This window comes from Dermochelys coriacea, chromosome 15, assembly GCF_009764565.3.
Source record: "Dermochelys coriacea isolate rDerCor1 chromosome 15, rDerCor1.pri.v4, whole genome shotgun sequence".
NCBI lineage: Eukaryota > Metazoa > Chordata > Testudines > Dermochelyidae > Dermochelys > Dermochelys coriacea.
The window spans coordinates 24,006,711-24,021,627 of record NC_050082.1 but is presented as its reverse complement, the minus strand read 5'-3'; the positions used below and the strand labels follow the sequence as shown (position 1 = coordinate 24,021,627).

Here is a 14,917-nt window from a genome sequence, read left to right as displayed (position 1 = left end):
ACCACAGTGTAAGAGCAGGAAAGCATTGCAAACAATCATGTGATAAGATAAAACCAGTCTCCATTTTGACAGCACAATTGTGTGTGCACTAATGCTAGCAATTCAGAGCTTAAGACACCTAATTACCATCAAGAAGTTGGCCTCAATTTCAATTAATTGGGTGCCTATCTTTAAAACTAAGCTGGGTCTGTAAGATCTATCACCGTATTATGAAGCCAATTAACAGATGACTAAGATAGCAACACAGACAAACTTTAGTCAACATCGTGGGTGTCTCCATTTTTGGATGCCCAACTTGACACACCTTAAGGGGACCTGATTTTCAGTCACGCATGTCTTGAAATGAAGTTAGTGGCCACTCAGAGCTCAGCATTCTGGAAAAATCAGGTGCCGGGTGTGTTGAGCTGGACACCCAAATTTAGTAGATACTTTTGAAAAATTGTGCCCTGAGCGACTATCCCAAGGTCACACAGCCAGTGAGCAGCACAGCAGAAAACAGAAGCTGGGAGCTGAGATTCCTTGCTCTCTTCCTCCTTGAACCACAAAGGATACCCTCTCTTCTCCTCTTTAAACACGTATAACAGACACACACTGCTACTTCCAATAAACCGTTTGGTCTGAATCAAGAGTCTTGTTTCTGCTAATGTTTCCCAGGGTCATTATGGAAATAAATATAACCAGTAGGAACATGCTCGTCACCTGCTGCTCCCTCCGCTCGCCCCACTCAAATGACGTACTTAGAACATTTATTTAAATGGATGGCAAATGAAGGCTGCAGCAGCAATGCGAACTCTACCTTTGGATCTCGAGGTGGGGGGGGGGGGTCTTCCCTCCGTCTCTATAGACTCAAAAACCACTGGATAAAAACCCCACAAACTGCTTTTGCTTGGCAACACTGCCGCTTTAACCATTTTGTATCGAATTGGGCAGGAGAGGCTGGAAGCACCTGAGAAGTTACGTGATAGCAGAGGCATTACAAACGGAACCAAAGAGCCCTCTGACCTGATCCACCCACTTCTGCAGTAACCCCATTGTTTCGGCAATCTCTGCTCCCTCAGGAAGAACTTTGTCAGAGCTTCAACTTGTGCCAAGGGAACAATTCAATAATTGTATGTTATTGTCTGAAGAAGCAGCTCTTAGTTAGGGCTTCAGATAATGCTAATGTGATGACAAAGCTCTTGCGTTACTATGGCAAAGCCTTCTTCACTTTACTGCCTCTCTTACTCATGTGTCTGACTCAGACGAGCGGGATCTTATGCTGGGAAATTAGCTGGGAACAAGCCCCTGCATCAACACCAGACTTGGCTTTTATGTTTGCACTAAATGATAAGCAGCGGGATTTGGCCCATGCAGAGATGAAAGCTCCGGCAGGCAGGCCTCTGGGGCTGCGAGAGACCCACTGTTCAGTGAAGTAAAAATGGTGAGCTATTGGAAGCAATTTGAATCTAGAAAGCAGAGTTCGGGGGAGGGGGACATACCTAGTAACAGGCTCAAGCTGCATGCAAACATGTTCTGCTCTAAGGTTTGGGTTCTGGTCAAGGCATATCCAGCCAAATTCATACCTGCTCAAACTCCATTGCCTTGTAACTCCATCAAACTCAATGCACCGGCTGTCATCATATACTTCGACTGGAAGCTCTTTACGGGTAGGGGTGGCCTACCTTAACACACTGGGTCCCTAATCCCTGATGGCGACCCTAATCACTACAAAATGCATCATCCAACATTAGTTCAGTTCACATGGCAGCGAAAGTGGGGAGAAGAGAGGCTTCAGTCAAATTTAGCATTAAAGGCAAAAGTTGGTTGTCCATAGAACCGAGGTGTTTGTACAGTGCCCAGCACAATGGGTCTCCAAATCCCAGAGGTGCTAGATACAAAGAATAAATAAGTGAGATGATGGTAAGGTGAAGCTCATAGTTGCTGCAGGAATTAAATGCTTTTATGGTGGTGTTCCATCCTTTCTTTGGTATGTAACTGAGTAGCTCCCTGGGCTCAGTTTGAGACCTGTTATCAGTACTTCAGTAGTTTTCACATCCATCCTATTCCTTGGTGCTAAGCATACTGTGTGTCCTATTAAAAGTGACTTGTTAGAGTCATCCTAGAGGGTTTTTTCCCTTGGAATGTATGGGATAGCTCGAGCAGGACTGCGTGGCAGTCTTTGGCTTACGTGATAGCAGAGACATCTACGTCAAAAGGGAAATAAACCAAACCAGACTAAACCCTGAACTTCTCCCACAGCAGGTTATTTCCTAGCACTCTGCAGTGCCTAGTGTGTCATTCCACTTCCTATGGGGAGGATGGCCAACCCCGGCGCCTGGGGTGGCTGGTTTCCAGCCAGCTCTATTAGGTTGTCTCCAATTCTGTTGAGAATCAGCAGTTCTTCTCAACCTCCTCTCCAAGCTGTCTGGTGTTACTGGAGCCTTCCCCACTCCCCCACCCCACCTGAACAACACTGAGTGGCCAGGATATAGCTAACACAACCTGCTAGTGTGACATCATTCTGGCCATCTGCCCCAGAAGGGAAAGGAGCAGCCCGGACAAATGTGGCCTCCTCACGGGATCACCACCTGACACAGAGTGAGCAGCCAAAGCGGCTTTAAAAAACCCTGCTCCTGATACAGAGCCGTCATTATCTTTATGCCCCATCAGCAGCTGTCTCAGCCTTCCCTAAAAGCACAACGCTGGCACTCCCGAATTAGCAAGGCAGGGTCATGCGTATTCCAGCACTGGGATCAGAAGTGGGGCTAAGGCCCACTGCGATGGGGTGTGTACCCCACACAGGCCCTGAAAGGATTAATGGGGACCTGAGAGGCCACTTGTGTTACTTGTTGGCACCTGGGGTAGAGGGAGAGAGCCTGGTTTAATTAGAGACCATGGCCAGCTGGGAAGGGGCTGGGTGGTAGGCGGGAAGGTTAATGCAGAAGGGACAGATTCTGCAGTCAGGCCCTGGGATGAGAGAGGAGGAAGCTTAGGACCCTGAGTGGGGAAGTCTGGCACGAGGACAGGAGAGAGACAAAGCAGCCGCTGGGAGTGGAGCAGAGCATTGAGCTCTGAACAAAGCATAGATTTGGAGAACCAGGGAGGGAGCCCTGGGAGGTGCTCGGTGGAGGAACACTGCTGCAGAGAGGGAAGAGAGGCCAAGGGTAGAATTTAGTTTGACTCCGTATATTTTTGGTTTGGGATTTCTGTTAGAGGATCGAGGGGAAAACCCCAGGAGTCCTGGCCCCTGAGAAGGGGACAGAGACAGTAGAAAGCCCTGGGAGAAGGGTGTGAGGACCACAAGGCCCAGGGGTGGGGCCCGTTTCTTGAGGACTGTAGACCATTTTATGTTGGAAGTTCCATTACCCCAGAAGGGATGGACTAAATCCGGCCAGCGGGCCGGGTCACAGGATGGTGCACTCTAGCAGTGAATGCTGACCTTCGCCCAATACTATAACCCAGTGTCAGTCCCAGGACTGGCATGGAGAACAATGGCCTGATCCGATGCCCGCTGACTTCAATGGCCTTTGGGTCAGGTTCCATGTTAGCAGGGGGAGCGTTCCCCACAGGATCCCACCTGCAGAGAGGAATCGTGGCCTCTGTTCCACAGCTGGGAATCATAGCCCAGACACGCATGGAAAGGGACAGCCTGCCTTTCAATAGGAAAGGGTGACTGGATCTGTCTAACTCTTTCCCTCAGCCCATGGGATGAGCGAGTGAATGGGGCCCCAGCCTACAGTGCCTCCAGGGCAGCAAAAAGAGCTCATTCCCCCCTTCCGAAGGGAAAGCAGACAGTTGAGTAGAGCAGCTCTCTCCCACTGGGATCAGCACCAGGATCCTGCCAATCTAGGAGCTGTCCAGATTCTGAGGCAGTGTCTAACAGGGAGCAGGCTCCATCTAACTGATCGAGGAAAACGCACAGCTGGGTGCCCTGAGGACATCTTGCAGAGACTTGTAGGGACCCTTCGTTTGATAGGTTAATATGAGCCACATCGTTCCCTGGCCTAAGACAAGTCCAGAACAAGTGGCAGACACCCACATGGGGAGAGAGATTCTGAGCTCCAATGGCTCAAGGAAAGAGCAACTTGAAAGGACATTCTGGATCACAATGCCCCATTTTCCCCTTGAATGCTGTGGTTAATGAAACAAGAAATCAGCGTGCAGAAGGTCAGGACTAACCGAGGCTGAAGCCAAGAACAGATCTCAGGTGCTCACAACAGAACTGAGTCGAAACACCCAGAGACAGACTTAGAATGAGGCTTAAAGGTGGCGTGACTCAACCCTAATCAGAGGCACTGACCCTTCTGATGGGTTTCTTGGGCTGTCAATATACACCTCCAGGCATGTATTTCCAGGGATGGGGCTGTAAAATCTGGGTCCCCCCGCCTATCTGATCCTGTCTTAATGCAATACTGCCAGGAGGGTTCTCCTCCAGCCACAAGTCAGTGAAAGAGGGAGGTCTGGGAGTCTGTACAGCTCTGCTGAAAGGTAGACAGGGCTATGCAGCGCTTCTCTGGGCTCCCAGTATACAAAATCCATCTCTCAACATCTCTCCAGGTGACATTTTTTTTCTGTAAGGACAAAAGGACAGCCCTTAAACTTCAAACCCCAAGCACGGCATGAGTGGAGAAGCTGTGGAAGCCCATGGACCATCCACCCCCCAGAGAAACAGGAAGGAGCTGCCATAGACCTGCTTTCTGACTGCAGCTCGAATGCCTTTCCTGGGCAGCGGGGAGGTGCCCTGGGGGGCAGAACAGGCTCCGCAGATTCCCTTTTTGGGTATGTCTACATTGCATTTGGAAGCCAGCCTCCCTGCCTGAGGGAAGGGGGCTTGACAGCCCAAGCCACAGTGTCTACACAACTTTTTTTTGTGTGCTAATGTGAGCTCCACTAGCACAAGTCAGCCTGGGCTGTGAGCCTCCCTTTAGAGGCAAGACTCTAAGCTGGACCCTCGTAACCCACAGGCACCGGCAAATCCGGGGTGTGACTGAAAGTCCAGCATGCATGCTCACCGATCTGAGAGCCGTACCTGAAAATCACCAGCTGCAGGCCAACGCACCCACTGCGCACGCGAGCAAATTGAACGAGTGCAGACTACAGCTGTGCTAGCCACAGCAAACTGGGGACACAGGGCTCAAATGGGCTCATGTTCCTTGGGCCATGCTTTAGGTTCTCATTTGAATGAGCCCTCAGACCTAAGCTGAAGATCACTAGGAGCTACCGAGTTTCATTAGGATGAAACCGTCTGGAACAGTGACTCATCTGGCTGTAATTCAACACCACACACTGGCACTGGCTAAACCATACACTGACTCAGGTTTGCCCAAAACTGTGCTCTGGTTCACTTGAAGGTTTCTAGAGACCTCAGCAAAGCTGGGCTGAGATCTCTGAGTTTGTAACAAAACCCTTGCTATACCCATCCTAGCAACAGGGCTACAAACCATAAACAAGCTACATTTTAGAAATTAACAAGCGTTACTCACAGAGTTTATCCTCCTCAAATTAAATAAACAACATTCTAGCAAAACTGGGAATGCAGACGTTTCCTTGTACGTTATCTGCAGGGAGATCAGTAATAGCAGCTGACATCCAGGTCATGGAACAACCTAGAGACTTCACTGCAAAATTACCTGATGACACATTGGCCTGACCTCTGACTGCTTCCACTGAGAGGGAGGTCAAAGCTGACTATTTTGCATGCCCAGGAAACCATCAGGAGGTTTGCTCTATTTGTGACTATATTTAGAAGTTAGGAAGGAAAGTCTGTGGAAATTCACTCTCAGTTATTTTATTTTATTCAGTTTTATGGCATCTGCTGTTGCCATAAAACAATGGAGCCCAATAAATAACAGCTGAGCATTCATTGTTCTTATACAAAACCTAAATTCCAGAGCCCCAGCATTTAAAAGACTAGATGATGATGATCTAAACTGCATGCGCTAGTGAACAATATGAAGGGGGGAGAAAAGGATAAGGGGAAAACTGATTCTGCAGAAAAACGCTCATGCAGTGCAATTTCTGAAATATTAGGAAGCAGAATAAATTATTATACTCAATTCCAATTCTATTACTGAGTTCAGCGATCTTCCTTCTAATTCTCCCAAGGAACGAACACTAGATCTTTATAACCTAAAGCTTTATTTGGAGACATTGTGTGAGAGTGTTTCATCCCATTCTTTAGGTAGGTATTTTTGTTGTTTGTACCGTTTGTTTGCTTTGTTTCTAACACAAAGAGGAACACAGGAGTATCTTTCAGCTTGGAGAAATGATCAAAAGAATCACCATTGTCCGCTCTACTTCTTGTTCCTATAGAGTGACTAGGATATTCAATTCCTGGCTAAGTCACTGAGTGTTTTTCTGTCTTTTTACTCATGCTGTAATAGCTTGATGGAGAGATTCCTGTATTGAACATTGTCCCTTTCATTTCCAAAGCACTCCTTGGGGGGTTCACCATGTGAATTCTATTAGCCAGGAAGCTCAGAACCCCAGGGTCTTCTACAAATTAAATTATAATTATAATACTTAGCAGATCTGTAGTGGCGCGTTGCATCTTCAGAGTGCTTGGCAAGCGCCAATTAATTCATTCCCTGAACTTTCTGAGGGAAGAAAGTATTATTATCCCCTTTCTGCCACAGGGAAATTGATGCACAGAAAGGTTAAGTAATTTGCTCCAGACCATGGAAGGAATCAAAATGTCTGTCAGGATTTGAACTCCTGTCAGTAGGCCACTGGACCATACTTGTCTCTGGACATCCCAATGACTGTTCTTTCTGGGAATCAACCTCCCTCCTTCTAATATTGTTAAAACGGGATGACAGCCTTGTGGGGTTTGGTTTTTGTTGGTTGTTTGTGGTCAGTTTGCCATTCATTTCTTTAGACTCAGTGCTTGAGCTACCATGGGACATACAGTAGTTGAAAGACTGCACCGGAAATGAACAGCATTACTGGGCCCACTTCCAATCTCCGTGACACTGGGGTAAACTGGTACTACTCCATTGGCATCAACGGATTCACACAGCTGTAACTGGGATCACAATCTGGCTACGCATCTTAACACATAGCGGCTATTCTCTCCTTCCTATCTCTTTTCTCTCACTGAGTAGCACGTATGCGTCCGAGACCTGGTCATTGTGTCCCACAGGAGCCCCTAACCTAGCCAGAAAATACCAAGGGCCAAAGGACAAATGCCCCCTTTCTCATTATAAGCTGTCAGCTGAAGCCTGGGCTCCGTGATTTTCACCCAGTAAATTCTCAGGGATGAAAAACTTCCCTTTGGACTTGGGAATGTCAGACTCTGTGTCACTGTTTGCTGGGAAATATCTGTGGTGCTTGGAGTGGGCTGCGGCGGGCTGCTTACCATTTTTAGTTTGTGCTGCTGTAGGATGTCATCCAGGTTCTGTCTTTTCTTGTAGTTGAAATAGAAGTTTTTGCACTGTGACACAGTCTTGGAGCCCACCATCCTGGCAATGGCCGACCAGTTCCGCCCATGTTCAAGGAGACCTGCAACCAGGAAAATAAAATCAGAGGATTCGAAACAAGATAAACTCTCACAAGGGTGGCGCAGTGCATGAAGGCTGGGTCACACCCCATGAACAAACCAAACTCTGCTGGGACAATATGGTCACCAGCACCCGTCTGCGAGACTTCTGTGGCCAAGAGAATGAGCGAGAGGCTCCTGTTTTTCTTTTCAGGTGAAAAGTATTAGAGCAGCAGTCTTAGGGAACAAGGCGTGCTGTAGCAGCATCTACCAACAACGCAGATGGCTCTGTGGGTTTGAGGCCAGACCACACTGTTATGGCAGGTTAGGGGCAGCACAGACTCAGCATCCCACAAGGGAGTGACAAGAAGCCTGTTGCTCTACCCCTTCAGAAGGTGAAAGCATGTACCTTCCTCCCGGATGGCTGTAGTTGTGCTTGTTTCCTACCCGGGGGGCTAATGGGGATGGGGAAAGGCTCTTTGCACCCTCTACTATCAGAGAGAGAGAGCTTTCGAGAGCTGGAGCCCACAGGCTCGGATGGGCTGGATGTACATGCAGAGATGGCCAGGAGGGGCCCAAACACAGGAGCTGAGACTTAAGTACAGTGATGTATTCACCCAGGCAACTCCACTGCTGGAAGAAGGAGTGTGTGTGTGTGTGTGTGGGAGGGAGGGGGCGGGGAAAATCAGTGGTAATCAGGGGCTCACATGCAGAAGTTTTTCAGGTCAGGCATCAAGCCAGGGGCTGACAACTGTGGGCAGATGAAGCAGCACCAGGATGCACTAATGGAGGATAGTTGTGGGGACCAAGGGGAGGCATTAAGGTAGGAAGGAGCTAATCATCAGCCAAGGCATTTCCATCGTATCTAAACCCCTCCATATCATTAACGTATTTACCCTCCCCACACTTCTGTGCGACTGGGCAGTGCTATTACCCCCAATTTACAGAGGATGAAACTGAGGCACAGAGTGACTTACCTACAGTCACACAAGGAGTTCCTGGTGGAGCAGGGAACTGAACCCAGGTCTCCTGATTCCCCAGCTATTGCCCTAACCACGGGACCACCCTTCCTCTAAGCAATGCTACCGCATGGCTCTGCTTCATACACACACTATATGCAATAGACACGGGTCTAATCCATGGGTACAATACAGAGGGATATTCACACACAAAAATGTGCCTGCCACAGGCACTGTGAAGAGAGACATGCTAACGCTGCTACTAGAAACCAGAGGCCAGTGGAACCAAGGAGGGAGAAACCTGGATCGTGAAAGATCTAGAAACCTGGGGCACTGCCAAAGATTTAGTTACACGTCTGGCACTGGGAGGAGGCCAAACACAGTGAAATCAGGGAAATTACCAACCTCCCCTTGGAATGCAGAGGCCAGCTGAGCTCACAGTGTATAAAGGTGCGGGGAGCAAGAGAATCCACACCAGCTCGAGGTGGGGGTGCCAGGGGCCATTCACTTAATGAGCACCCTGCAGCCCTGAGCAGACCATCACAGCCGCTGTATTGCCCACTGGGACTGTGCAGCTGAACCAGGATGCTACCCTCTTACAAATCTGTGTCCTTCCCTGGATTCCCTGTCTGGGGACTTGGTTTGCCCAACGGCCTCAAAGCTGCATCAAGCTGGAAGCTCTGAATCAGGGGCACGTGCCCCCTTTAAGGTTTCCCCTGCCTGCATGTAAATAAGCCAGCCTGACCTCGTTGCTCCCTCTGACCCACTGAGATGTCGATGAGACCCTGGAGTCTTCCCCACTGCCAGGCTGGGCTGGGGCTGGCCTGCTAGGTAGCTGCCATCAGGTTGCCCACAAGCCCTGGGGATGAGACACATTGCACAGCTCCAGCTGGCACCACACCATCAGGTGGGACTGCGACCAGCTGGCCCTTGCGTCGGTCCATGTTCCTTTGCCTTTTGCCTGCCGCTTGCCACGTTATTTCTAACACGCTTGGTGAAGATGGGCTATCGCAAGCCCCATGAAAAGCAACATTTTAAGGACACACGAAGCACCCAAAACAAACTGGCAAAAGCTGTCTTGCCCATTGTGCCTGGCCCCTCTGGCACAGAGCCTGACACCATGCTGGGGTTCCCTTGGTGCAAAGAATGCCACTGACACAGACCCTCCTGCAGCACCGGAGGGTCTTCCTTGAAGGTCCCCCCGTCCCCGTACTGGTCAGGCCTTAGCCTGAGAGCCCTGACGAGATCAAAGGCAGAGTCCTTGTCCACGGTACAGGGAAGCCCTTGGCACGTCCTTAGGCACGTCTGCACTATACTTCCCTTTAAAAGTGTTCTAGCAACGAACAAATGAACCCAACACCGGCTTTGTTTATGTGTAGGGCCCACTCTAAAAAGGCTGCATTGGTTCTGTGAATCCGAAGGTTGACAATACAACACCCTAGCATCAGCACACACAGCTCAAGCAGCAGTGCCCCCCTGGGATCAGAGCAGGGTCTGGGAGAGCAAGAATTGGCACCCCGGGTCCAGGCAGGTGGGTGAGCTGTGTAGCTGCAGAACCAGCAATCCCAGCTTTAAATACCCCCAGAGGGCTGGGGCACAGGGAGTGCAGTGATCCCCAAATCCCACCCACCACCCCCATGCAGCAGAAGCACACCAGCTCCATGGCAGATGAGGGCCCTCCACAGGCTAGGAAAGAGGGGCGTGGGATTTGCCCCGAAGAGATGCCAACCGGCCCTCAGATAAACACCCATCCGGCTCTGGGTGAACCCAACCGCAGCCAGGAACGAAGAGTGACAGTTCCAGGAGCGCCCATATCCTGCACCCTCGCATGGCCATGCAGCCCTGACTGTGCTGTATGTAGTAGACCCGTTGTGCACAGCAGAGTGGGGGCAACGGAAGAGTCAGGCTTGAGCTTTAGCTCCACAACGCCTGACATTGATCCATTGAAAGCCACGACCTCGGCTGCTGCTGCTTTCGACTGGGACCTCTCGAATCCATCTTGCCACCAACCTTGAGAGACACTAGCCAGCAAGATCCTTCCCCCCCAGGGATGGCTAAACAAGGCAGGGGAAAGCAGTCCTGCCCCATGCACTGCGATTCGTCATCGCTTCCAGAATGAACGAATGAATCAGTCCATTCACTCTTCGCTACTTGGAGGGCTTACTCCCCAGGGTAACAAACTAGGCCAGTAACCTACATCTCGGGCACGGGCCTTGAATAGTAACAACAGTTCCTGCATCCACAACAGGCGCCACTCTGTACAACTGTGTTGTCCTCCGAGATGACTGCGCTGCACAGTATGGGGTAGCAGGGTGTGCTAATTGCAATGGCTGTTACTGTGCTGGGAAGGGTCTCACCCCAAGATCCGTCCGTGCCCAATCTATTTCCAAGGGCAGCTTGACCTTGTCTTGCTGCACGGAACAAGTCTCTCAGCAGCCCTTTCGTTCATCAGGTGCGCTGTGCCCAGCGGTTTTGCAGGGCCACTTCCCAATCACCAGACTGCGCTGAAGCCCGTTCAATTTAAAGTCACCTGCTCCAGTGGCCCCACGAGGCCCAGCTCCTTGGGAAGCTCGGCACCCTTCCCCTAGCCTACTGGGGACAGTGTGCGGTGTGCCTCATCTCCACACATGCAATTGGCGCAGGCCTGGAGGCAAGCATCTAGCCGGCAGGAGGGGAGCCGCGCAGGTGTCTGTGTCTATCTCAAGAGGAGGAGGCTGCATGTTTCCAAAGCACAGACAGACCTTCCCCCTGCAGGATTAAACCAGTGCGTATAGATGCCCTTATCTTCGCAGGCAAGAGAACAAAACAGCAACACCTGCTTCCCAAAACTATAATTATCTGTACTCTCAGGGCGGGAGCAGCCAGCAGCTGCCCTGGATCTTGCTGGTGAACAGGCCACTCGCCAGACACCAGGGCTCTGCTGAGCAACGTCACAACAGTGTTTCCTTCCACCCCACCCCACCGCCTCCCCGACGCACTCTTCACTGCCCCTCCCCCCACCTCTATCACACGAGCCTGCCACACGTAGGTCCGTCTCTCACAAAACACACACTCATTTAGCACCACAACTGAAACTATGACTAACCAGCCAACCAGATCTTAATCATTCCTGCGTTGACTGGCGAGGAGGAGAGGATAGGTGTGTGCACAAGTGTGCACACGCACACACGCTCACTCTCCCCATCCTTAACGTTCACCACAGAAGCTCAGCATTTCATTGCAACCCTATGGCTGTACTTACATTCTCTGAGTCTAGCTTCGCCTGCCAGAAAATCAGCTCCGAGCATGCGGCAGGCAGATCAGAATAAACAGGGAGAGCACTTCTTCAAAGCCCTCCACGGCAGAGCAGTTTGTTACCAAGCGCCGGGAGTTCTTGACTCACATCCTCCCCGCTCATTTTGTTTTCACTCCCTCGCAGCAGCCAAAGAAAGGGAAGGAAGGAGGGGGGGAAAAAAAATAAAAGCTGGTTCTTTAAATCCTGGGGGCTCCGGCACTTAGGAGCCCTCGGCAGCAAGAGCAGCTACTGCGCGGTAACTTAAAACCGGGTCTTAAAAGCAGAAGGCGCCTGACCCTGACGCAAGAAGTTGCCTTGAACACATGCTCTGTCCTCAGTGCTCTCTGCCCCACTGGGGCTGGCGAGAAGCACCCTCGGCACTCCTCAGGCTCAGCTCCTCCGAGCTTTCCAGCAGTCTCGAGCGGCGTTTGTTAAGGTGGACTGAAGTTGCTTTGCCCCCCCGGTCTCACCTCCTCACTCAGCGATACGGGGAGGAGAGTCTGTGCAGTTTCAAGAGATGCCCAACACTGCCAAAAGAAAAAAAAAGGGGGGGGGGGGAAGCAGTCGAGCACGCGCTGCAGCTTCCCTTCTGCCAGCTGCGGGCCAGGAGGAGATCGGTGCCGGGGGGGTGGAGGGAGGGTGCGGCGGAGCAGCAAGCAAGCTCTAATCTTTTCCTCTGGCTGACCCAGAGGCTCGGTTTGTCTGAATGTGACCTCTAGACAGAGCATTAATAACGAGCGTGGCACTGACCCAAGCTGACAAGGGGTGCGGCCAACTTGGCACCCACTTCCTTTCTCTCTCTCACTTTCTCTCTCTCTCTCTCATCTGAATGTCAACAGCAGGGGGAGTGAGCCAGGAAAACAAAGCTTTGCTTAATAGTTTCCTCTGCTCTGAAATGAATCAAAGAGGCTTTTCTTTGAGGAGGTGCGAGCCAGATTCGATTTCTACTGAACCGGACCAGACCTTCCCCACACGTCTCCCCTCTGCCTCGCTTTTCAACTGAAGGTCGCTACCATCTGGCAAGGTCAGAGGGCTCCCGGGAGAGGAGGTAGAGAAAACAAACAGAGCGCAGAGATAACGCTGGACCAACAAGTGGTTGAATAACTGCAGCCTGTTCCAAGGGCAGGGGAGACAGGGACAGCCAGACATACCCCGAGCGTGCCGGCTGCGCAGTGAGTCCATGCAGACGGGATCAGCCAGGACATGGGTGTGGGGACAGTCTCCTCCCCAGTCTGTGGAAAATGAGGCTGGAGCGCCCGAGAAACGAAGGCAGGAAGGAAGAGGAGCATGCAGACCTGCGAGAACACTTTAAAGCACATTCGGTTTCTGGAGCATGAGAGACAGAGGAAAGCAGCATTGCGGGGAGCGTGGCTTTCATTCAAGCTCTCCACGGTCACAGGCTTTTTCGATTATTTCTTCCGCGACTCTCCAGCGTGGCTGCCCTCGCCCCACCCAGGTCTCGCCTCTCAGAACAACGCATGAGCAAGCCCACAAAAGGGTCCTTTAACGGGCTCTCGACTGGATTAACAGACCATGGTTACACTTAAAAAAAAAAAAAAAAAAAAAAATCTCATCCCAAAAGCGACACCCTAATGCGACACCCGTCCCAAGACCCTTCTGACCCTCTCTCCCTTCATGTTCTTCCTTTAACCATTTCCTACAGCTGATGGAGACTGTCCCGGGTTTGCAAGCAGCCTGCCCAGAGAGCATGGCAGCGGAGGGGATGGGGTGTTATTGGGAAGGGGCTGGGTTTCTCCAACCACAACCAGCATTACAGAGGCAGTGTGTACAGAACTTAAGTTTAAGAAATCTCCTCCAACAACAGCCCAAAAGGTATACAAGTTTACACACACTGTCTGAAAAAACACAAGCCAAACTAACCTGCAGATTGCATGGTGCTTTACCAAGTGTGAGACTGTATATAACATTAGCAGCCCTGTTTTGCAGGTAGGGAAACTGAGGCACAAAGCAAATAGGTCACTGAGCACATCAGTGGCAGAGCCTAGAACAGAACACAGGACTCCCAGTTCCAGGCCAATGAGAGTATCAGGGACTTCTCTGTGCAGCACATGTATGCCATGGCAGTTCCTCCAAAGGTGTTTTTACGGATGGCCAGCAATACTATCAGTAAACGCCGGCTCTCGCTAGCTGTGATCTGCGCCATCTGGGCCACTCTTCCTCAGAAACCAGCCTGGGGATCCAGATTGTTCCTATGAGCTTCTGGCTCATGCCACAAGTCTGTCGGTTCGAGCATCTATAAGATGTTCTGCTGCTGCGAAGGAGACTTGCAATGAAACTCTCTCCATCCCCACAAGAGAATCTCCCGGCCCTTGCTAAGAGAGGGGTGCTCACAGCCGGAGGCCATTTTCGTGGCTGCTGCGTGATCTCACTGCACGGCGCAGTGCCGCAAACCCAGCAGGTCTGACATGGTTTGCTGCAGACTCCCCTGGCTGCAATGGCCAAGGAACTCCCCTTTAGTGTGGTCTCCCTCCTCTCCTCTTGAGAACAGCTCGCAGGAGAGGGGCCCATGTTCACCCCAGGTCTCCCCTTATTGAGGGGCTCTCTGGGACATCAGCCACGTTAACGCTTCACCATGGTTTTTATGAACCCTCCACATCTTCCCCTGACCCAGGTTAGCCTCCTTGTTACAGCCCATCAGTGAGCGAGACCCCGATGATTCAGCTACATCGGCCTACTCCATTCGCTTCAGTCTCAGAACTCTAGAGCAGCCCACTCCACGGCTGGCAGGATTCACGTCTTCCTCTCGCTGAACTCGGACCTCGCTGCCCTCTCTGCGCCACACGGCCCGTCTGAGGGAAAGGCAGTGTCAGTCTGCGAGCCTTTAGCAGGAGCCAGTTTTCCCTTCTGACGTTCATAATCCAAGAGGGACTTTTACCATCTTTTGGGGGAAAATGTGGCTCCTCCTTGCCAGGGCTCCTCCTAAAGAACAGAGGCAGTGAGAAGCCGCCGCTGGAGTGCAATCTGGCTGTTTTGTCACCTGCTAGAGGTGCTATTCCTCCTCCTTTACTGGTAAAAGAAAAATCTGTTTGAAACTCAACCGTAGGCGGGAAATTACAGTCATTACCAACCCGCTCCCTTGACAGGCCTTTGTATTTCATGTGCTGACGCTCCCTGAGCTGATCCTGGGGTGCCTCTGCTACCTAGTGAAGAAACACAACACATGCCATGACACAGAGACCAGCATCACACAGAGAGCAGCTCCGCAGG

The 14,917-nt window shown here is 51.1% G+C and overlaps 1 protein-coding gene across 39 annotated transcripts in view; it reads right to left on the bottom strand.

Moving 5' to 3' along the window:
- The window catches only part of NCOR2 (nuclear receptor corepressor 2), a 419,584-nt gene that overhangs the window by 85,380 nt on the left and 319,287 nt on the right, over nucleotides 1-14,917 (bottom strand). For all 39 annotated transcript variants that reach the window (XM_038372887.1, XM_043497676.1, XM_043497682.1 and 36 more), the window contains one exon: nucleotides 7,337-7,479. In XM_038372887.1, coding sequence (XP_038228815.1) covers nucleotides 7,337-7,479 — 143 coding nt within the window. The remainder of the gene's footprint in view (nucleotides 1-7,336; nucleotides 7,480-14,917) is intronic.